At 36.4% G+C, this 25,388-nt stretch overlaps 1 protein-coding gene across 1 annotated transcript in view; it reads left to right on the top strand.

The window, feature by feature from the left end:
* The window catches only part of clptm1l (CLPTM1 like), a 33,399-nt gene extending 11,560 nt beyond the window's left edge, over window positions 1-21,839 (top strand). Inside the window, exons 6-17 of the mRNA XM_059945295.1 lie at window positions 1,553-1,670; window positions 2,452-2,546; window positions 11,717-11,801; window positions 12,617-12,720; window positions 12,862-12,927; window positions 13,344-13,394; window positions 14,490-14,572; window positions 14,668-14,702; window positions 14,788-14,843; window positions 15,994-16,038; window positions 18,884-18,999; window positions 19,755-21,839. Coding sequence (XP_059801278.1) covers window positions 1,553-1,670; window positions 2,452-2,546; window positions 11,717-11,801; window positions 12,617-12,720; window positions 12,862-12,927; window positions 13,344-13,394; window positions 14,490-14,572; window positions 14,668-14,702; window positions 14,788-14,843; window positions 15,994-16,038; window positions 18,884-18,999; window positions 19,755-19,842 — 942 coding nt within the window. The 3' untranslated portion in view covers window positions 19,843-21,839. The remainder of the gene's footprint in view (window positions 1-1,552; window positions 1,671-2,451; window positions 2,547-11,716; window positions 11,802-12,616; window positions 12,721-12,861; window positions 12,928-13,343; window positions 13,395-14,489; window positions 14,573-14,667; window positions 14,703-14,787; window positions 14,844-15,993; window positions 16,039-18,883; window positions 19,000-19,754) is intronic.
* The last annotated feature ends 3,549 nt before the right edge of the window (window positions 21,840-25,388 follow it).

Here is a 25,388-nt window from a genome sequence, read left to right as displayed (position 1 = left end):
TCCTTCTTCACTTCAAAGAGAAGAGGCCAAGTTCACTCAACCTATTCTCATAAGGCTTGCTCACCAAGACAGGTAACATCCTTGTAAGTCTCCTGCACCCTTTCAAAAATTTCCGCATCCTTCCTGTAGTGAGGTGACCAGAACTGAGCACAGTACTCCAAATGGGGTCTGTTCAGGGTCCTATATAGCTGCAACATTACCTCTCGGCTCCTAAGCTCAATCCCACAGTTGATGGAGGCCAATGCACCGTATGCCTTCTTAACCACAGAGTCAACATGCGCAGCAGTGTCCTATGGACTCGGACCCCAGGATCCCTCTGATCCTCCACACTGCCAAGAGACTTGCCATTATTACTATATTCTGCCATCGTATTTGACCTATGAATGAGATATGCCCAAGAATTCCTCATGCTTTTCTAACCAAACATGAAAGCACTAGCTTTCACTTTGTATGCAAATTATGTAATTTTGAAGTTGAGAAATCATAAGCATAAATTCTGTTTGCAAATTTTTGATGCAAACACTTGTCCTATATACCACCCAAAATAGTGTATTCACAAAGGTTAACCCTTTTTTTTTGCATACTTGTAAATGAGTCACTCTTTGTATACATGACAAACCTCAGGGTAAGGGAGTTATAATCACTTAAATAGTGCCGTTGTATAGAAGCCCATAAATTATAACCAATAATAATTAGTAATGAAAAGAGTGAAATGGTGATGGGATTCATCTGGATTCTGCTGAATTTTGTGCAATTGCATTGTGTGATTTTTTTTTCTGAATTTTAAATTTTTGTTGGGCGATAGAAGTGAGGAGCTAAAGGTTATTGTTGGGGTTGGGGATGGAGGTGAACAGCTAAAGGAGAGAGAGGTGTGGAGGTTAGGGATGGGGGTCCAAGAATGAAGGTGAGGTGCTGGAGAGGAGGGGGTTTGTGGAGTTAAGGGTTGTGGTAGAGTCTGGGGATGGAGGTGAGGGGCTAGAAGTGGAGAATGGTGTGGAGGTTAGGGCTAAAGTTGGGATAGAAGTGAGGGGCTAGAAGAGAGGAATGTGGAAGTGAGGTGTAGGATCTGCAGGTAGAGGTGAGAAGGGTGTAGATGTTAGGGTTATGAATAGGGTTGGGATGTAATTATGTGGGCAGAGGGAAAACTTTTACCCTTGTGATCATTGATCTTGTTATTGGAGATTCAGTGCCTCTAGATCCCGCCACTTTGGAATGGCACATGTTTTCATTAACCTAGTTCCACACTGCTTGCTTTTCTTGGAATCCATCTCTCTCACGAGCAGGAGAGGGTGTGTAAAGTATTGTCAATAATGTGGGAATGGAGTGGCTTGTGAGTCTGGGGTGGCGCATCTGGTCAGGGCATCCTTGGATGCTCATTGTTAGTGTGGGCTTTTCCTATGGCAGCTGGCAGTGCTTTCCATTGTCATTAGCGTTAGGGAACGGGCAGCAAATTTTAATGCAAAATTACAGCTCTCTTGATAAATTCAACATCTTTGCAATAATGTTGAATATTCTTTCTAAAATCTAATATTTAGAAACTTTTTCCTTGCAGATAATAAATACCACGTCTGTTACGCTACCACTTACAATTAGTTATAACGCTATATCACTCGGGAGGCTTCGGTTTTGGACACACATGCAAGAGGCCGTCTATTCACTGCAACAGTTTGGTATGCTTGTGCACTCTAAATTTATCCCCTGATATTTCCATCATAGTCCCTCATGTCATTTCATTGAGGGATGCAAGTCCTTCAGAATGGAACTCTTCCATTTTGGTTGATTGTGTAAATATTCAGTATTTTGCCCAAGTATTTCACAAAGTGAACTTGAAGTGTAGTCTTAAGGTACATTGTTGCAGAAGTCCCAGAAGGGCATCCTGTACTGTATCAAGCTTACATTTCCACATCACACTGCAAAACTGTTTTATTCTGTCAGTCCTACCAATTAGAAGCTGGGAAGTGAACGGATTTCTCTACTTGTACAGAGGTTTCCTCTTGACAAAAAGGGGTTTAATACTGTACTTAATCCAATATGAATGACAACAAAATGTAAATATGGAATAAAATGCTGGAAGCAGTAAGTCAGACAGCATTACAGGAAAGAGAAACAGATGATATTTCTAGCTTTTTTAATGTGAATATGGAGAATTGCAGATAGCAGATTCACTTCTGGTTTTGTTTTTCTGAAATAGCAGAATTATTATTTACTGCTTCCTGCTAGGAGCACTTCTTTCTCTAATACATAAATCCCAGTGCACAGCTATGCAAAGGAGACCTAGCTGTTGTATTGTTTTATTTGCATTGTATGGGTGCTAATTACTTTGAATTTTGTATTAGTTGCAGGTATTGTTTTTACTCCTTAGTGTCAGAAGTGTCATTATAGGAAATAATATCACCCAAAATTAATGTCTAGCTCATGTTCTCTCATGTTTTCTACTTTTGTACATTTTAGGGTTCACTGAAAAAGATGTTGATGAAGTAAAAGGTATCTTCGTAGATACTAATCTCTACTTCCTGGCTTTAACATTCTTTGTTGCGGCATTCCATGTAAGTTTTAAATTAGATACAGATTTTATTCTATTGGTACCATTTTGTATATAGTTTTGTATGTATGTAATTTTGCTGGAGAGGTGCAGAAGGGATTCATCATAATGTTGCCTGGATTTCTTAAGATGTTGTTGAAACTGTGTCTGACCAGGAATTTCCCTTTAACTTATGATATCCAAAAACAGTTGTAAAAGATTTTGCAACACTGTACTAAATATGCTCCTCTGATTAGTATTCTGTGACCAACACCAGGATCACAGGTTTGGTACTGGAGCCCTTGTTGTTTGTGATATGTATTTACCACCTTGGACACAAGAGATATGGTTGTATGTTTGCAGATGTTTGTGCTTGTTGGTAATATGAGTAACAAGAAGATTGCCAAAGACTACAGAATATAGATCAGGAGTAAAATTGGGTGGCAACAGGCAGATTAATCCTGACAAATGAGAGGTGGCACACTTTGGGAAGTTGATTAGGGCAGGACATAGTCAGTAAATGGTAGTGTGTTAATGGAGGACCTTGGTATTCTTATCCAAATGATCCCTCAAAATAGTAACAAGTGTAGAAGAGATGGCAGACTAGCCTTTATTGATCAGTGCATAGAATATAAAAGGTGAGACTTTACAGAATCTTATTACACTGCACTTGGGGAATTGTGTGCACTTCTGGTCTTGTGCTGTAGAAAATAAGAACATAGATTTAGAAGCAGAATTAAGGCCATTTGGCCCATGATCTGCCATTCTATCATGGCTGATTCATTGTCCCTCTCAATCCGATTTTCCTGATTTATTTCTGTAACTTTTGATACACTGACTAATGAAGAACCTATCTTCCTCCATTTTCCCTCCATTTTAAGTATACTCAGTGACTGCTTCCACAGCCATCTGTGGCAATGAATTCTACAGACTTACTTTTCCCTGGCTAAAGAAATTTCTTCTCACCTCTGTTTTAAATGGATGTCCCTCTAATGAGGCTGTCCCCTCTGGTCCTCGTTTCATCCTCTATAGGAAGCATCCTCCCACATCCACTCTATTCAGACCTTTCAATGTTCGATAGGGATCCTCCTCATTTGTCTAAACTTTACCGCGTACAGGCCAGAACCATCAAACACTCCTCGTACATTAACTCTTTCATTCTCAGAATCATTTTTGTGAACCTCCTCTGGATCTTCTCCGATGCCAGCACATCTTTCTTAGATAAGGGTCACAAAACTGCTCACAAAACTCCCAAGTGCAGTCTGACAAATGCCTTATAGAGCCAGAGCCTCAGCCTTACATCCTTGCTCTTGTATTCTTTTAAATCTTTTAATTATTATTATTAATATCAACAAAATAAAATTGATACATAGATAATGGGATTACAAACATACACATTTCAACTGAACATGAAACAATACATAAGCAATGGTTACAGTATAAATGAGTATTCCTAAATCATGGACGATACAAGTAACAAATAAACAAGGCAAACCTAGGTATATCATAATATATATAAAAAAAAACAAAAAAAGAAAAAATGGAAAAAAAGGGCTGTTTATAATATCTCACAAAAATACAAAATCATCAGTGTCATCAACTCCGATCCTCTCAACGTATATAAAGTTGAAACTGGAAAAACAAATAGGTTTGGAACAGGGTCATATTACATCATATGAAAATATTGAATAAATGGTCTCCATATCTTTTCAAATTTAATAGAAGTATCAAATACAACACTTCTAATTTTTTCTAAATTTATACATAACATAGTTTGAGAAAACCAGTGAAATACGGTAGGAGGATTAATTTCTTTCCAATTCAGCAAAATAGATCTTCTAGCCATTAATGTAAGAAATGCAATCATTCGACAAGCAGAAGAGGATAAATGGAGTGAGTCCATCATTGGTAAACCAAAAATTGCAGTAATAGGATGAGGTTGTAAATCAATGTGCAATACCGAAGAAATAATATCAAAAATGTCTTTCCAATATTTTTTCAAAAGCGGACACGACCAGAACATATGAGTTAAAGACGCTGTCTCAGAATGACATCTGTCACAAATAGGATTTATATAGGAATAAAAATGAGCCAATTTATCCTTGGACATATGAGCCCTATGCACAACCTTAAACTGTATTAATGAATGTTTAGATGATGTATTAACTAATTGAAGAATTTTACCCCAATTCTCAATAGGGATAGTAAGGTTAAGTTCTCTTTCCCAATCATTTTTAATCTTTTAGAAGGGCTCTGAACGTATCTTCATAATTATATTGTAAAGTTTTGATACTAGCCCTTTCTGAGAAGGATTTAGTTCAAACAAATTCTCCAAAATACCTGAAGACACAAAATTTGGAAAAGTAGGAAGTACAGTATTTAAGAAATTCCTAATCTGTAAATATCTTAAAAAAAAATGAAATCTAGGCAAATTATATTTATTAGATAATTGTTCAAAAGACATAAAACAATTATCCAAAAATAAATCGGAATATCGTTGTAATCATTTAGTCTTCCAAGCTAAATAAGCTTGGTCTATAATAGAAGGATTAAAAAAAGCAATTGGATACAATAGGAATATTTAAAACAAACTGAGTCAACCCAAAAAATTTCCGAAATTGAAACCATATACGTAAAGTATGCTTAACTATCGGGTTGTCAATTCGTTTTGGCAATTTAGAAAGAGCAAAGGGAAGAGAAGTCCCTAAAATAGAACCCAATAAAAATCCTTGTACAGATTTAATTTGCAGGTTCACCCAATGAGGGCTAAAAGCTATATCCCAATCCTTTAACCAACATATCAAATATCGGATATTAACTGCCCAATAATAAACTCTAAAATTAGGCAATGCCAATCCACCTTCCTTCCTTGCCTTCTGTAAATATTTTTTACCTAATCTAGGATTTTTATTCTGCCATATATATAGGAAATTTTTGAATCAACATAGTTTTTTGTGATTTTAATCCCTAAGTAAATAAAAGAGTCATTAACTAATTTAAAAGGTAAATTTCCATAAATTGGAACTTGTCTATTTAAAGGAAACAATTCACTCTTATTAAGATTTAATTTCTACCCGGAAAAATTACTAAATTGAGCCAACAATGTTATAACTGCAGGAATGGATTTCTCAGGATCAGAAATAAATAATAATAAATCATCTGCATATAATGATAGATTATGTATATCTGTCCCACGATTAATGCCAAAAATGTTCTGTGATTTTCTGATAGCAATTGCCAAGGGTTCTAAAGCAATATCAAATAATAATGGACTAAGAGGACAGCCTTGTCTAGTACCCCGAAATAAACGATAAAAGGGAGATCTTTGATTGTTAGTAAGCACCGAGGCTACTGGAGTATGATATATCAGTTTAATCCAGGAAATGAATGTCGGACTAAAATTAAACTTCTCAAGCACATTAAATAAGTATGGCCATTCAACTCTATCAAATGCTTTTTCCACATCTAATGAAATGACACATTCTGAAGTGCTATGTGAAGGAGTATAAACAATATTCAATAATCTCCCAACATTGAAAAAAGAATAGCGATTTTTAATAAAACCATTTTGATCTTCCGAAATAATTTGGGGTAATACCTTCTCCAGCTTGGGTGCTAGTAACTTGGAAAAGATCTTGGAATCTACATTCAATAAAGATATTGGTCTATAGGATGCACAGTCAGTAGGGTCTTCATCTTTCTTCAATATTAAAGAAATGGAAGCTCTATAAAAAGATTGTGGCAGATTGCCCAATCTAATTGCTTCTTCAAAAACCCTGCATAACCAAGGAGAAAGAGTAGTGGAAAAACATTTAAAAGATTCTACTGTATACCCATCTGGACCTGGTGCTTTCCCAGAATTCATAGAGGAAATAATCCCCTTTAATTTCTGCATCCGTAATAGGAGTTTCTAATATTGAAAGACCATCTGATGATAATTTTGGAAAATTCAATTTCCCAAGAAAATCACACATGGTATTATGATCATGAGGGAATTCGGAATGATACAGGGAGGTATAAAAATCTTGAAATTATTTGTTTATCTCATCATCGTTAACTGTCAGATCCCCATTCTGCTGACGAATCTTAGTAATTTGACGTTTAACCAAAGCATTCTTCAGTTGACTAGCTAACAGTTTACCCGATTTATCACTATGTATATAAAAATCAGATCTGGTTTTCATTAATTGTTTTTCAATTGAAGATGTAGTTAATAAACTATGTTCCGTTTGAAGTTCAACCCTTTGTTTGTAAAACTCCTTACTTGGAGTAGTTGAATATTTCTTGTCAATCTCTTTAATTTTATCAACCAATAAAAGAGTTTCCTTCTTAATGTGTTTTCTCAGACCAACAGAGTAGGAGATAATGTGTCCACGTATATATGCTTTAAAAGTGTCTCAAAGTGTTCCGCAAGAAATATCATCCGTGGAATTAGTTGAAAAGAAGAAATCGATCTATTCCTTCATAAATTTAATAAAATCCAGATCTTGCAGTAAGGTAGAATCAAATCACCATTGTCTAGCACTAGAAGCTGTATCCGTAAATTTAACAGAAAGTTTTAATGGAGTATGGTCAGAGATGGCTATAATATCATAATTACAACCAATTACCGATGGAATAAAACAAGAGTCAATAAAAAAAATAATCAATTCTCGAGTAGGAATGATAAACATGTGAGAAAAATGTGTCCTTAGAATGCCGAAATCTCCAAATATCAAAAATTCCATTATCAGTCAAAAAAGAGTTAATATAAGTGGCCGACTTATTAGGTAAAGTCTGAGTAGATATAGATTTGTCCAACAAAGGATTTAAACAACAATTAAAGTCACCACCCATTATTAACTTATATTCATTTAGATTAGAAGGAGAAGTAAATAAGGACTTTAAAAAATCGGGACCATCCACATTTGGAGCATAAATATTAACCATAGCAACCTTTTTGTTAAAAAGTAAGCCAGTAATTAACAAGAATCTACCATTCGGATCCGAAAAGATAGCGTGTTGGACAAATGCAATAGAGGAGTCAATAAAAATTGAAACTCCCTTTACTTAAGCATTCGAATTCGAATGGTATTGTTGACCCCTCCAAAACCTAAAAAAGTGATAATTGTCCTCTTTCCTCACATGAGTTTCGTGTACAAAAATAATATGAGCATTAAGTCTTTGGAATACTTTGAAAATCTTTTTCCGTTTAATCGGATGGTTTAAGCCATTAGTATTCCAAGAGACAAAATTAATGGTCTGAGCCATATTTCTGAAATCAACCCTTTGGTTATAAAGGGTTAACCAAATTATGAACAAAAATAAGGGGCGGACCCGGAAGTGATGACATTGTGGACATTTTAGTAGTTTAAAATCAGCCCAAATGAAGAAACTAAAAAAAAACTGATGTAAGGAACATAAGATCTAGAAAAAAAACCCCACCCCCCACCCAAGAAGAGTAAAGGCCACCCCAGCCAGGAAAAGGCTGGGAAAAAGGAGAAATTAAACTAAATCTACCCCCATATCAGCAGAAGACAACTCCGTATATAAAGGATAAAAAAGATCCATCCAAACTCTAAAGAAATAATAATCACTATACTAAAACCAAACTTCTTAATATAATTGGTAGTAAAAAAAAAACAAAAAGAGTATAATCACTAGTAACTTATAAATCGGATTAAAACCCAAACAAACCAAAAAAAAAAAATTAAACTGCGATAAGAGATGCATTATAGGAAGAAGACGAGAGAAAAAAAATGGCGAAATCAAAAAAAAGCCAAAAATATTTTAGAGAAGAAACCGCCATATTAATAGAAAAAAATTTGCCTTCGAAGGATTAATAATAATGACCAAAGATAAAGTACAGTGGTTGAAGTAAGTAAAATAAAAAGATTAGTATGTCAAAAAAAAACTTTAATTAGAGTATAAAATATAGAGTAAACCTACACCAATAGCCAGAAACAAAATCTGGTTTTGGAAACAAAAATCATCTTGCACAATCAAAATCACTCATTTATTAGAGTTGAGAATCCGTAGCAGTAGTGAAGTTCTCATTCAAAAAGCTACTCGCTTCAGATGTAGAAAGGAAAACACGCCATGGTGCATTCGGAGGCGAGATTCTGAGCTTCGCAGGGTATAAGAGCGCAGGTTTTAGATTTTTCTCATAACATTCGGACATCAGAGGTTTAAAAAGAAGCCTTGCCTTCATTACGCCTGGACTAAAATCTTCCACTAATCGAAAATTGTGTTCTTGAAATTTGGCCATCCCTGCACGCCGAGCCACACGAATAAGTTGCTCTTTAACATGCACATAATGAAATCGGACAATTACAACCGGTGGTTTAGCTGAAGCACTTGTGATCGACGCATAATTCTGTGAGCGCGATCGAGTAACGGAGGACTGTTTGGGAATACAGAAGGGAATGCATCCTTTAAAAGTTGAGCAAAGTACTTCGAGGGGTCCCCTTGTTCAGTACCTTCCGGGAGACCAAGTATGCGTAAGTTCTGTTCTGGATCGATTCTCAAAGTCGACACTCTTGGCTTTAAGTGTTTCCACCTGTTTAATCGTCGAAAGTAATTTCTGCTCCAGTTTTTCAATGATCAAGTCTCGCTTCCGAGCGTCCTCTTGCAAAGTTGCGATTAGAACTTGCTGCTGGTTAACTACTGAATCCGTCTTATCCATATAATCTTGAAAAGCCTTTATATCTTGTTTGAAAATTTGTCGTTGTTCTTCAAATTTTTTATTTAAAACCTCCAATAATATTTCATAAGTCAATACAGTGCGCTTAGGATCGGTCTTTTTCTTCTTCCTGTTCCCGTTAGGATCTTTCCCAGGTTCTCGCCCTTTAGATCTAAGAGCCATTTCTGTATTCATTTCTTCAAAAATTCACAATAAACTCTTAAAGGTAAGTCCAAAAAAGTAGCAAGAATCTTTTGGTGTAGGTAAAAGTAAGTTAAATAAGGCTGATCATAGGTTAAAAAAAGTAAAGGTTATGGAGCGAATCTGAAACAGTGCTCTCTCCATGAGCGTCTCCTGCTGACCTCCCTTGCTCTTGCATTCTAGTCCTCTCAAAATGAATGCTAAGATTGTATTCGCCTTCCTTACCACTGATTCAACCTGCAAATTAATCTTTAGGGAGTCCTGCACAAGAACTCCCATGTCCCATTGAACCCCTGAATATTGAAACTTCCTCCCTTTATTTTCCATGCCTTTATTTCTTCCACTTCTTCTGTGTCCATTCTCCTAATCTGTCCAAGTCCGACTGCTGACTTCTGCTTCCTCAACACTACCTGCCCCTTCATCTGTCTGTATACTGTCCACAAGCTTGGCCACAAAGTCATCAATTCCTTCATCCGTATCATTTAGATATGATGTGAAAAAAAGTGGTTGCAACACTGAACCCTGCAGAACACCACTAGTCACCAGCAGCCAGTCTGAAAAGGCCACCTTTATTCATATTCCTTGCCTCTTGCTATTCATGCTAGGATCTTTCCTTTAATACCATGGGCTCTTATCTGGTTAAGCAGCCTCTTGTGCGGCACATTGTCAAAGGCCTTCTGAACATCCAAATAAATAACATACTCTGACTCTCCTTTGTCTATCTTGCCTGTTACTTCCTCAAAGAATTCCAACAGATTTGTTAGGCAAGATTTTCCCTTAAGAAAACCATGCTGACTTTGGCCTATTTTACCATGTACCTCAAAATACCCTGAAACCTCATCATTAGTAATAGACTCCAATATCTTCTCAAATCACTGAAGTCAGACTAACTAGCCTATAATTTCCTTTCTTCTGCCTCCCTCCCTTCTTGAAATGTGGAGTGACATTTGCAATTTTACAGTTCTCCAGACTATTCCAGAGTTGAGTCATTTTTGAAAGATCATTACTAATACCTCCACAATCTCTTCAGCTACCTCTTTTAGAATGTGATGTAGTCCATTTGGTCCACATGTCTTATCTACCTTCAGATCTTTCAGCTGGATAAGCACCACCTTATTAATAGCAACAACATTCACTTCTGCCCCATAACACTCTCAAATTTCAGGCATTCTGCTTGTGTCTTCCACTGGAAAGACTGATGCTTAATACTTATTAAGTTTGCCCCCCATTACTACCTCTCCAGTGCCATTTTCCAATGGTCTGTTAACCACTCTCTCCTCTCTTTTACTCTTTATATATCTGAAAAGAGCTTTTTGTATCCTTTTCGTTGTACAATTGGCTAGCTTCATATTTCATCTTTTCTCTTCCTTTGGTCTTTTTAGTTGCTTTCTCTTGGTTTTTAAAAGCTTCCCAATTCGCTACCTTCCCACTAACTCTTGCCTTATTATATGCCCTCTCTTTTCATTTTATATTGTCTTTGACTTCCCTTTATCAGCCACGGTTGCCTCATCCTCCCTTTAGAATACTACATCATCTTTGGGATGTATCTATCCTACACCTTCTGAATTGCCTCCAGAAACTCCAGCCATTGCTGTTCTGCTGTCATCCCTGCTACTGTTCTCTTCTAATCAGTTTTGGCCAGCTCCTTTTGCATGCTTCTGTAATTCCCTTTACTCCACTACACTCCTGATACATCTGATTTTTTTCTTCGTGTCAAACCGCAGGGTGAATTCTATCACTGCCTCCTAAGGATTCCTTTACCTTAAGCTCCCTATTCAAATCTGCTTTGATCTGGTTTGAAAATAAGTGGTTGCACTGAAAATTGAAGTGGAGATTCACCAAGATGTGGCATGGATTGGACAACTTAATTTATGGGGAGAGATAAATTAGGGTGTGTTTGTTTTCAGTGGAGTGAGGAGATCAAGAGGTGAACTGATAGAAATATGTAAGAGTATTAGAGGCATTGAAAGTGTAGATAGCCCAAATCTTTTTTCCCCATGGTAGGTGTATCAAGAACAAGAGGGCATCGGTTTAAAGTGAGAGGAAGAAGTTTGAAAAGGGATTTGAGGGGCAAGTTTTTCATATATAGATAGTAGTTGATATCTGAAACCAGCTGCCTGAGGATGCGGTAGAGTCAAATACAGACTCTACACTTAAAACATATTTAGACAGGTACTTGTAGCTATGGCACAGAATGACATGGAATTAATGCATGTGTAGATGGGTAAATGGGTTGATATGGTCATAGTCTGCCAAAAGACCCATTTCTATGTTGTACAATTCTGACTGTCTCAATTATTGTATAGTTACATTAAGATATAATTATTTTACAGCTTCTTTTTGATTTCTTGGCTTTTAAAAATGACATTACCTTTTGGAGGCGAAAGAAAAACATGGTTGGCATGTCAACAAAAGCAGGTAGGTATTAAATGCACTTCACTGAACAATAGTACATATTACACGAATAATGTGCCGATATCGCTGAAATGTTGCAACCTCAGCAAAAGCTCTCAGCTGTTTTCCAAAGTACCCAGCTCTATTTCAAGCCAAACTTTCTTTAATACCTCTCACCCATAGGAGCTGTAATGAATGCATCTTGCATGCAGCCCAAGATGATCAGAGGTTCAAAAAGTTAACAAGCCTGAGATTAAACAGAAATAGCCTTTTTTGTTCCCTAGACTAGGACGGAAAAGACTGTCTAATTGCTCCAGTACGTAGTTATCAGCATGGGCTTGTATGTATTGGACTTGCCACTTATGTATGCTGATAAATGTAATGCCTTTGAAAGACAAACATTGCAGAAAAATTATTTTCACCATCAAAGTCTTTGCCTTGGTCTTCTTAATATCTTGTAACATTTGTTCAAAAGATGTGAGCTTTGCAGGCTGAGCCAGCATTTAATTGCCGATCCCGAGTTGTACTTCAGAAGGTGGCGAACCTTAATGAACTACAGTCATTGACATACCCACAGTACTGTTAGTGAGGGAGTTCCGGCACTTTGACCCAGAGTTGCTAAAACACCATTGATATTTCCAGGTCAGTTTGGTGTGTGGTTTGGAGGGCAACTTCCAGGTGGTGATGTTCTCATGCTTTTGCTGCCTTTGCCCTTCTCGCACCTTAAATTTAGTTGTGCAACAGTGACCTTCTGATAGTGGCAGATAATTCAATTTGAAGCCAAAATGTAGAATAGTAAGTACTGTAGATTAAGTAATTTTTTTTCTCTCTGTTTACAGTCCTTTGGCGGTGCTTTAGTACGATTGTGGTATTTCTTTTCCTTTTCGATGAGCAGACCAGTTTATTAGTACTCATTCCAGCTGGCATTGGTGCAGTTATAGAGGTAATGTAAAAATATACAATCACATGCAAGATTCATACCAACCTTAAAACAACTTAAAATATTTAAATTTGTTTTTCATTACTACTTTTCTCTTTGTCTTTAGTTTGCATATAAATGTAAATTAACCTGTTTGCGTCACAGGCGTGGAAAGTTAAGAAAGCCTTTAAAATGACTGTGAAGTGGCATGGATTGAAGCCAGTATTTCAGGTGAAGTATGACAAAAACAGCCTGGAATGTATATTTAATTAAGTAGTGGATAATTCTTTATTTATAGTAATTAGTATTGTAGAAGCATACCGGAGAAATATGATCCAAGCAGGGTAGAGATGAGAGTTAAGAAGGGGAATGGTGGTAGTGGGTCAAAAAACTGTTTACTTAAATTTTAAATGCTAATCTAATTTAACTGAACCAATTCTCCATGGAAAACTGAATTAGCTGTACTGTATACTAGTAATCTCCACTGTTGTTTCTCTTGGGCCTCGGGCACCATTGTTTAGCTCTCATTGCACACCATACAATATGAATTTGGTCTCATGGATGCATTCCTTTTAATATGTTTTGAGATGCCTCAATAAATATAATTTTATATGATTGAAGTGGTTTACTGTGGGTTTTTTTTGCAGTTTGGAACATTTGATGAATCTGAAAAAAAGACTGAAGAATATGATACTCAGGTATTTAGCTTGTTTTATATGCTGTTTTACCCATTCTTCACATGATTGTTCAAGGAAAGAAATATATACATATACCCCTTATTCGTGATGCTTGGGGCTGGAAGTGTTTTGAATTTTGTGTATACACTTGCTCACCACACATGTATTTAACAGTAAAAAATTTTTACATACCATTAATGAAATGAAAATACAATGTGTGCAGGGTAACAAAAACAGCACAACAGCACTGGGAGAGTACTTGAATTAGCTGTTGAACAACAAGCTATATCAAGCTTTCAGTCTCCACCTACAATGCTGTTTTGTTTAAAAAATTTATAGTACATTTTGTTTGTATTTTACTTTCAGATTTTATGTAAGGTATTAAAAACGATCAGCATCATAAACTTGTTCTGGTTTTAGAATTTCATCAGTGATAATCTCAGCAAAGAATTTCTCTGCTGCTTCATGATCAGCAGGCACTTTAAAAGTTTTTAAATTTTAAAAATTTAATGCTGTGCATTTTCTTAGCTTTCTCAACCAGCCTGCTGAATATTCAGTTTCCTTCAGTTTTCAGTTTGTCATGTTAGATCTTTGCATATTTCACGATCAGCAACCATTAAGCGGCATATGTTTACATTGCTGACAAATCCATTCTTTCAATATGCAATCAAGATCTTCATTTCTTACTTTATGTAGTGTTTATCTTTTTTTTAATTAACTTCTCTTCATTACATATGTGAGGTCACTTCTTAGAAGTGTCTGTGGTGAGCAGAGACCTGCATGTTGCTTGGGAATCTGCCCAGCACCTTGTGGAGTTTTCCATTTTGTGATGTCATGTTAGCGCTCAAAAAATGTCAAATTTTAGAATTTCAGATGAGGGTTACTTAACCTGTATTAACCATTGAACTTGGGCCCCACAGGCTATTTGGTCACATTTAAGATACAGTATTAGCATGAGATTACAATTCATTGAAAAGAATTGAAGCAAAACAAAAACTGAATTTTTTATTAGGTGTATACCATTTTTAACAAATGTGTGTTCATTTCAATATATATTTTACAGATAAATTATTTCTGTTATACACCTGTTCATCAAACATATTTTGTCTTCTCTAGGCAATGAAATATTTGTCTTATATACTTTATCCTCTTTGTTTTGGTGGAGCTGTATATTCCTTATTAAATATGAAGTACAAAAGGTAATTATTATTTTTCCATAAATTGAATTTAATTTACTTTGTATCATGGGAGATTTATTTCTCATGCATTAGATTCACAATGTGTGTATTTTCAGCTGGTACTCATGGTTGATCAACAGTTTAGTTAATGGTAAGTACTAACGTAATCCAGTGATTAATAACTCGGGTTTTTTTGTTGTTGCAAAGTCATTAAAATGCCTGTGTGGTTGTTGCAGGTGTCTATGCGTTTGGATTCTTATTTATGCTGCCTCAACTGTTTGTTAATTATAAGGTTAGTGAATAGATAATTATTCAGTTTGTGCTGTAGCTATTTTAGGAGAAATTGACAAGTCTTAATTGAAAACTTAATTATCCAGATGCCTTTTTGTGGGCTATTCTCTAGTAATCCCAGTTTTACCAGTCCATCTGTGTTGATTATTATATATTTGTTATGTACTCTGTCGTGATGGATTGAAATTTGTGCTGTTTCTTTCATGAGCTGACAAGCTGGCAGCCTGAGGTGTGAACTGTAACCTTGAGCCCCTCTTTAATTACCCCAATTTTTGGTTTTCATATTGCAGCATATAGAACTGTAAATAGTCCATTGATGCCAATAATTAATTCACATCAGAAAAATATGTGAATATTGTGTATATTCCAAGATGTAATTTCCTGTTAACAAAATAATGGGATCATAATGAACAAAAGAATTATGATATATTTTGTAAGATATTAGTGTGAAGAAATAATTGTAAATAAGAGATGCTAAAAGATATAAATTTCAAAGTTTCATAAGGTCTTTAAGCTTTGTGCTTTTATGATGTATTATTACTTCCACAGCCATAAGCAACACACTTGATAAAATGAGTACTTCAAGGTTCTGGATACAACAACTGCTTTTATCATAAGAAAATCTTGCCTCTTAATTTTTTAAATAGAATCTACATGCACTAGGCTGCATTGGTAATGTTAGATGAAAATTGAATTTGGGTGACCTATTTGGTAGGTTCATCCATAACATGCTACTGAGCTTGATAGCCTTTCCAGTCTCTGTGGAGTTTTCTTTTAACACATTAAACAAGCTTGTTAAGTACAATGGCTTCACAGTGTTTGTTATTTGTACAAACTTGCATAATAACTTTTCTGCAGAATATATTAGTTTAGAATTATGTGGATTTGGGAGAGAATAAATCAGCATAATGGAATGTCAGAGAAGACTCAATGGGCTAAATGTCCTTAATTCTACTCTTGTTAATTAGTAAACCAGGTGACAAATACTCCAACCTTCATTTAATGAGTTTTTAAGAATTTAATGATTTGCAGTAATGCAATTACTGACGGCCACCTTGTTGCACACTCAATATACGTTATGTGTGAAAGTTTGAAAACTGTGATTTTAATAATGAGCATATTTGGAAATAATTATTTTCATTTGTTTGCAGTTGAAGTCTGTGGCACACTTACCATGGAAGGCTTTTATGTATAAAGTAAGCTATTTTTAATTGTATTTGCATGTTTTATTTGCTATTCACCATATTGTAAAACATTTTAGCTACTTTTATATAAATTGAGCATAACTGATTGCAGTTAGTAACTGATAAACCAAGTGGTGTGACAGCCGATAGCTTACATAAATATACTTCTGTCAAAGGTTACAGTACTGTGCAAAAGTCTCAGGCATATACGTATCTAGGGTGTCTATGAATTTTGCACAGTACCGGAGAATGAGTTTATAAATCTGGTGGGAGCAAAGGATGTTGGGAATGGCAAGGGTGGAGCACCATTGGAGGGGTGTGGGACAGGTAGCAGAGCCTGAGTGCCAGGGTGGGGTTGACACGGCATACACACCCAGCCCTGAGACACCATTGATCATTACAAAATGTTTTTCTAGTGCTTCCCACTCCTTCCCTCTCCCTTCCCCTTTTCCTAGCCATGATTCCACTCTCCTTCACCCCTTCCCACTTACAGTCCACAATAGAGACCCATATGAAAATCAGGTTTATCATCACTCTCATATGTCATCAAATTTTTTTTTTATATAGTGGCACCAGTATAGTGCAATACATAAAATTACTGCAGTACTGTGCAAAAGTCTTGGGCATTCTCACGATATATATGTATTATATGTTCCAATCTAAGTTCAGAATTTTTTTGTACCTTCAAAGCAAGGGCACATAATGTAATTAGTGAGATTTTACTGAATTAACTTGGATAAGTTAATTACAAAACACCTTTTAAAAAGAATATGTATGTGTGGTTATATTCAGTTTCCTATTTGAGCATCTGGCCTCCTGGACCTTTGCTGATGCCACCCTGGTGATCAAGTTTGCCTCTTCCTTGGTGAGAGAAGCAAGAAGGAAAATAGCAGAGGCTCTGAGTACAATTTTGCAATGGTTCTGACTCATTAGAGTCTTCCCAGAGAAGATTTGAAAGTGTTACAACCTTGCTTGAGAAAGTTGGAAAGGGATAAATGGGTTAACTTGCACCTGTCAGTGTAACACAATTTCTGGACCCTGTTATCATAAACAAAATTAGTTTTCACTTTGAGATACAAGGGTTAAAAATGGACAGCAAGCATGTAGTTGTTAATTGGCTAATTGTGATACAATAAACGGTTTGAGTTGTTTGAGATAGCAAAGGGGGTTAATGAAGGTAGTAATGGTGTGTATGCATGGATGTTGAAAAAAATTGTGAAGTACTAGATAATAGGTACGGTATGGAACTATAAGAAAGGTTTAAAAGAATTGGCTAAAAATAAGTTTTACATTTGTTTACGAAGAGAAACCGTTTTGCCTGGGGCCAACGAAGGCCAATGGGGCCTTGACTTGGGCTGTGTAAGGTGATAAGCAAGAGAGCCTATCATGATATTGTAATTTTTTTTACACAATTTGCCAAGTGCAGGTTTGAAAAGTAGAGGTTACAAATTCATGAATAGTTGGAGAAATGAACTGCAAGGGGTTAGGGAAATTGTGGATTGTTGGACTGTGTGGATTGCTGTTTAAAAGGGCCAACAGTAACTCAGTTGGCCTCTTCCTGTGTTGTAATAGGATTCTGGATGCTAATCAGCTATCTTCAAATGCAAACTTGATGAGGAATTGATTGTTTTCGTGAATGGGGGGGGGGGGGGGTTAGTGACTGGCATGAATTTGGTATCCTACAACTTGTCAATGTAATGACTTGCATAAACTTCGCCCTTTGTAATTGGGTGTTTTGTTTATTTACAAACACAAATAAACAGATTTGGGAGATCAAAATGGACATTGGAAAGCTTTGCACAGTCCTGCAAGACATCAGTGGAAAAAAAAACATGTACAAATGAATTATTGGTTTGTTAATGTAATGGTTGAGAGATGTTTACTAACTACACATTAGACACAACCTTTAAGGAGACAGCATCTGGGTTTAAGAAACACACACAAAATGCTGGAGGAACTCAGCAGACCAGGCAACATCTATGGAAAACAGTACAGGTGGCGTTTCGGGCTGAAACGCTTCGTCAGGAGTTAATTTTCCACATGGACAATGAAGGGTCTCAGCCCAAAACTTAGACTGTACTCTTTTCCATGGATGTTGGCTGGCCTGCTGAGTTCCACTAGCATTTTGTGCGTGTTGCTTAGATTTCCAGCATCTGCATATTTCTCTTGTTAGCATCAAGGTTTAGACTGTTGGCCATCTTTGAAATACTGCATTTATAAAAACAATTTTTAAAAATCTATTTACTTTAAAAGCCCACTACTTAAATCCAGTTTTGGCTTTTTCTCTCTAGAGTTCTTATATTAAAAAAAAACAATCACACTGGCAAAAATATCTGTAGTGTTACTGAATTAATTTTTTGTTTTCTCTTCTCAGTGATTAGTTTTATATTGCTCATTAATTTAATTGTTAATTAATGTGCTGCCAAAGGACAAGTTCCCAATTTAAAATTAAATTTAATTTGTATTTCCATTGAATATCATGGAAATTCCTTGGGGAATGTTATATGTATAAATGGTTAAAGGATTAAAATGCTGTTGTTGGAAATATTGTAAAGCAAAAATTGCATTAGTATATTAGGTGCTGCATGAGTGTAATAAAATCATTTCTTGAAAATCCACAGATATCTAAAGTAAAAGTTCACATCCCTTTTCCAACTGCTCCTATTTGTGAATGAAGCCACAAACTTAATCACACATTAATTCCTTTGTTACAGTGTAAATATGGAAAATTATAAACATTGATTTCATTGTATCATTAACATATCTATTCTGTTGATTTTATATATACTATATTTAATATTTTATCAGAATATTGGAAAATGTTTCTTTTACTATCACAATCTATTTTCGATTGTAGGCATTCAATACCTTTATAGATGATGTTTTTGCCTTCATCATCACCATGCCAACGTCACATAGACTAGCTTGCTTCAGAGACGATGTAGTATTCCTTGTTTACCTGTACCAGAGATGGTAAGGGTTTTCAATATATATGTATTTGAATAAAATTTGAACTTCTCGTTATATCAAGCAGAATTTTTATTAAAAGCTAAAACACTGTTTTGCTAAATTGAGATATAGTCCAAAATAATTTATTTCATTGGCGAGGAATGTCTCAGCTTAATAAAAAAAAAAAATGAGAGTTCTGTTCATTCTGCAAAACATATATTTGTCTTTAAGTTGGCCATTTGCTTCAGGCACAAAATCGGCTGGTACAAGTGTAGTGGTTAGAATGCATTTCAGATCAGGGTTCAGAGTTCAATTCCAATGCTATCTCTAAAGAGTTTATATGTTCTCCCTGTGACGATGCAGGTTTCCTCAGAGTTCTGTGGTTTTCTTCCACAGTCCAGAGTCGTACCATTTAGTAGGTTAATTGATGATTGTGAATTGTCCTGTGATTAGACTTCTGTAAAATAGGTGGGTTGCTGTGTAGCGCAGCTTATTAGGACGGAAGGGTCTGTTCCTCACTGTATTTCTAAATAAATAAATGCTGGAAATGCTACACTCTCCAGCTTTTTCCCCCCCAGATGAATTGGGGAATTAGTCATATAGAAAATAGGAAAACTGATAATAATAACAAAAGCTGAGATGCAGAGAAAAGTTATTCAATAATGTTTAAAAGCAGTGGGATCCTAATCCTCCTTTTGCAAATATATTTGTCTTTTCATTGTTATATAACAAACAGAACTGTGACTTGATTCTGAAATTCTGTACGATTTTTCTTGCAGGCTTTACCCGGTGGATAAATCCAGGATAAATGAGTTTGGTGAATCATATGATGAAAAAGACACTAAAGGAAAGCTGCATAAAAACTGACTTCAGAAGGAACTTCCTCTGCAACTAGCCTCTGCTCATTTGCAAGCAACTTCTTTTGCACTGCTGTCTGCAGCACAGTTATGTCATTGATATTTTCTGCCTGTGACTGCAGTATTCTACAGTAGTGCCAACCATTTTGGATGCATAATTCTGGGAGTTGTAACAGTATTACTCTTAATGAAGAAGATAGAAAATATAGACTATAACATTGCTGTTTAACAGCAGAATTCAGATTTGTAATTTGCTGTTTGTTCCAAGGGTCAGTCGAACTGAGAAGGAGGTTTTGGGGTGTTAGCCTATCAGAATGCCAGCCACTGTTGTTCAGCTTCACCTGGGACTGAATTAATCAGGCATCCACTTGCTGTACTTTTCCCAGCTTGGTTTCAGTTTACTTGTCTGCAATTATTATTGAGTACAAAATCCAAAATGTGAATGGCTTATCTAGCAACTTTAGTCAGTGTCTTTGGTTTTGTGCAACAGTGGTTATTACAGGAACATTAGTTCCACACTCCATGTTAATTCTGGTAAGTTTCAAGTATTCTTCAAAAAAACTCATTTTCAAATCCGATATTAAACATACATTATTAATTTGTAGAAGCCAAGAATTTTTTTTAGATTGATTAAAAGGGGATATGATTTGCTTGAATCAGTTTGACTGGAAGCAAACTGATTTTTCTCTCATATCATTTAAATTCAAAGTTTCTTTTAAAGAATATTTTAAGCCAAATAACATAAAATTTATATAACAGGAAGAAAATTTCACAGCCAAATATATTAAAATCCAACAAAATAAATTAAATTCCTCAAGGTTACTAACATGGCTGAAGGATTGTGAATTTGGGTTGCTTCTCAGTTCATAGTGACTCTGAATCTTGACTCTTAAAAAGTTTTTTTTTGTCTAATCGGCTCTGCTCAAAATGGAACATTTTTTTCCCTGAAGTAAAATTTGATTTACTGAACAGATGTAATGATCTCACAACTGTGGTTGCATTCCTTTTTTTATGAATGGTTATAAAATTATTTTCCACTCCCATCATATGTATCTCTTGCATTTGTTTAGTTTGTATAGCATTGGAAAATTAGGGATACAAGCAAAATCAGGCCCATTGGGTCTGCACTGACCATCAAAACATTTTGAGTATTCCTGCATTTATCCTTTTTTGATTCACCCTAAATTCTCTTCAACACCTTTTAGATTTCACCACTCACCAATGCACTAGGGCCACTTCAAAAGGACATATTACCCTGCATCAATCTGCACAACCTAGGGAACTAGGAACAGCCAGAGGCAATCCATACATCAACATGGTGCAACCCAGCACACTTGTAAAAGATGAAAATAAACATTTGCAATGAACATTATTCATGGGGCCTCAGGATCTTTTTATCAGTTCCCTTTTACCAATGTGGAGTCTTCAGCCAATTCACTATATTCCTCATGATAAATACAAGTGACTAGTACTTAAGAGTGGCCACAGTATTTTGGTTATAGTGCTCAGGATCTATGGTGACAATGCTGTCATAAAGGTATAACATCAGCATGTACCTAGCAGATTTTGCATTTGTAAAATGTTGCATTTCAAGACAGTTCTTGTACGTTAGAGAAAATTAAAACAAAAATGCAGATGCTGAGAATACAGTTCGACCACTGTGAATCCAGCTATCCAGTTCTACTGCTGGTTTCCCCCAGTCTAATTTAAAATTTCCCACATCGCCACATCAGACTGTCATCACTATTCTGGTGGTGCCATTAGTGGCCGCAGCCGTTGCCATGGTCTTTAAAGGAGCAAGTTGTTCCTCTGTGTTATTGTATATTTGATTTCATAACCTGACTAGTCCCAGTCATGTCTTCACTGAATGAAGGAAGTGCTTCTCATCATGTAAAGCACAAACACCATACATTATAGAAGGTAAGGTGGAAGTTTTGATAAAACTCGACAGTGGTGTGTCTGTGAAAAGTATATGTGACTTGTATAATATTGTCTCATCCACGGTTTATGATATAAAGAAACAAAAAAGAGAAAAGCTCCATTTCTTTGTTGACAGTGGATCAAAAATAAAACATGTGCATTAGGAAAACAATGAAAGATGGAAGATGTTCACAACTTGATACAGTTCTCATAAACTGGTTTAAACTCCCTGTCAGCGAACATGTAGAACTCTTAGATGAGATGGTGAAAGAAAAAAGCAAAATTATTTCATAAAGAATTAGGACTGTATCATTCAGTCCTGATCAAAAAGCTACAGAACATAGGCCTCTGTACCTCCCCCTGCAATTAACACCTTCCTGACAATTAACACTGGTACTCCACGGGGATGTGTGCTTAGCCCACTGCTCTACTCTCTATATACCCATGATTATGTGGTTAGGCATATCTCAAACAGTATCTATAAATTTGCAGATGATACAACCATTGTTGGCAGAATTTCAGATTGTGATGAAAGGGCGTACAGGAGCGAGATATACCAGCTAGTTGAGTGGTGATGCAGCAACAACCTTGCACTCAATATCGGCAAGCCCAAAGAGTTGATTGTGGACTTCAGGAAGAGTAAGATGAGGGAAGATGTGTCATCCTTTTTTACTTACCACGGGAATTCTCTGGGGTCATACTGGTAGCAGTTTGCATTCCACCTCAGGTCAATGTCAATCAGGCTTTGGATGATCTGTGCAATGGGATCAATATGCACGAAACAGGATCTCTAAGGATCCAACCTGGTCCCAGCATATTAATGTAGTTATAAAGAAGGCAAGACAGCAGCTATACTTTATTAGGAGTTTGAAGCAATTTGGCATGCCAACAAATACGCTGAACAACTTCTATAGTTGTACCATGGAGAGCATTCTGACAGGCTGCATCACTATATGGTATGGAGGGGCTACTGAACAGGACCAAAATAAGCTGCAGAAGGTTGTAAATCTCATCAGCTCCATCTTGGGTATTAGCCTACAAAGTACCCAGGACATCTTTAGGAAGCGATGTCTCAGAAAGGCAGTGTCCATTATTAAGGACCTCCAGCACCCAGGGCATGCCCTTTTCTCACTGTTATCATCAGGTAGGAGGTACAGAAGCCTGAAGGCACACACTCAGAGCGATTCAGGAACAGCTTCTTTCCCTCTGCCATCAGATTCCTAAATGGACATTGAAGCTTTGGACACTACCTCACTTTTTTTAATATGCAGTATTTCTGTTTTTGCACATTTTTTAGTAATCTATTCAATATATGTAATTTATTGTTTATTATGTTTTATTTTATTTTTTTTCTCTGTCTCTATTATGTATTGCATTGAACTGCTGCAGCTAACAAATTTCACGTCACATGCCGGTGATAATAAACCTGATACTGATTCTGAAGATGCAGAATTACCAACAGCTTATAAAGCATCAAAAGATCATCTCACAGTGTTGGGCCGCTCTAATGCTGCAGGAACCACAGCTGTAAGTTGTTAGTGATTGGTGAAAGTTTATGTCCCGGAGCTATCAAAGGTATGAAGCAGTTTCCAGTAATTTATCGAGTCGAGAAAAATGGATGGATTACAAATGACATTACATCGCAATGGTCTGAACATTACTTTGTTCCAGAAGTGAGAGTCACTGTGACTGTTGGTCTGGACAAAAATAGTAAGAATATGCTGAATTTAGATAACTGTTTAGATAACCAAAAGCAGAACTCTTGGAAAAGAATCATGTTTATGATATCTAACTGCCACTTAATTGTACGTCATTAATTCAAACCCTGGACAATGGTATATTTCGCTCTTTGAAGGCTAAAATCACTCCCTGTTTATGAAGCGGCTACTGGGTGCAGTTGATTGGCAGACCAGCCCAGGAATTTGTGAAAGAATTGCTTTTCATTTGTTGCTTCTTTATTATTCAAGGGTGAGGTGATCATTGAGTGGGTTAGAAGTGTTTGTTTATTTAATCCCAAACTAAGCATCTGCGATTTGACAAAATCACTAATCCAGACAGTTTGGATTTGTGGTGGTCAACCTGTATAAAATAAAAACAGAAAATGGTAGAAACATCTCACAGAACAGGTAGAGAAAGTCGATGTTTCACATTGAATTTTGTAGTGATTAGTGTGCATTTATAGTTAGTAACCATGTCATGGCATAACCTGAAGCAAATTCTACCACGTATAATCTACTACCAAATTCCTCAAACTTTTTTTTCAGCTGTACCTCCATTTTTTTCTGACAAGCATCTTCATTATTTTTAATTGTTTGCATGTGTGTGTGTTGAGGTTAGAATTAGACCTATTTTTCACAGTCCCTTCTGTCAAATGTGATTATTGTAGAGAAATGGGCCCTTTTGGGCCAGATCATCCGTGCTAATTGTGATGCCTGTGTACACTAATCCCATTTGCCTGTGTTCAATACAGTATGTAACCCTCTGTGTCTATCCTATCCAAGTCCCATCCAATCTACTATTAAACAGGGTGATTGTATCTGCCTCTCCCACCTCCTCTGGGAGAGGCAGCTTTTCCCAGATAACCTCCACCCTCGGAAAAATCTATCTTTCAGATCTCCTTTAATTTTCTCTCCTCTCACTTTAAACTTGTGCTTTCTATATTAATACTTCCATGCCCATGGAGGGAAAGCAAGTTCAAATTGATTATCATCTGACTTTACATATATACACCCAAAAGAAACATACATCACACACTGTACATAAACTGAAATATAAAAAATATAATGGAAAATTCATGCACAGGTTAACAGTAAACAGATTGCTGCCCTAGTGATGAGACCTCAGTGGTGGCAGGATATTCATTAGTCTCACAGCCTGAGGGAAGAAACTGTCTGGCAGACCTAGTTCTGATGCTTCTGGCCCTCCGTCCTGATGGCAGTGGGTCAGCCAAAACGTGGGATGGGGGATAGGGATCTTCAACAATGCTTCTGGCCCTTCCTCTGCAAAACCCTCAGTAAGTGTTTCAATGTTGGGGGTGGGGGGTGGGAGAAGGAGACCCTGGTGATCTCTTGGTGGTTTTTATTATCTTCTACAGGGTCTTCCAGTCCATCGTCCCACACAATGATGCAGTCAGACAGGACACATTCGACGGTGCTTCTGTAAAATGTTGTTGGAATGGGGGCGGGGAGCCTCGCATACCTCAATCTCCTCAGAAAGTGTAGGTGCTGCTGCACCTTCTTGAGTAGTGAGGAGGTGTTATTGGTCCAGGTAGATAGTATGTTATCTGAACACTAATGACTATCCAAACTACAATATCTTTGCCTGTATAATTTAATCCTTTGTTCCAATGAGAATAACCCCAGCCGATCTAATCTTTCTTTAAAACTTCAGCCTTCTATTCCAGGCAACAACAAGTTGAGTTTCTTGTCATATGCACAAGTACACATGTGCAATGGTACCTGCAGCAACAACACATGCACAGAGCATCACATAAACAGTGTTCAAAACAAAAACATTAACAAAAGTTATGCACACTCTTGCAAGAAAACACTAGACCAGTGAAAAATCAAAGTTCATTTTAGTGCAAAGTGGTCATAGTGCTTTAAACTTTAATAATTAGGGTTTTCCCAGTTTGTT

Source organism: Hypanus sabinus, chromosome 20 (assembly GCF_030144855.1).
Source record: "Hypanus sabinus isolate sHypSab1 chromosome 20, sHypSab1.hap1, whole genome shotgun sequence".
NCBI classification, from domain to species: domain Eukaryota; kingdom Metazoa; phylum Chordata; class Chondrichthyes; order Myliobatiformes; family Dasyatidae; genus Hypanus; species Hypanus sabinus.
The sequence above is the reverse complement of the archived record's forward strand: the minus strand, read 5'-3'. Positions and strand labels throughout refer to the sequence as shown.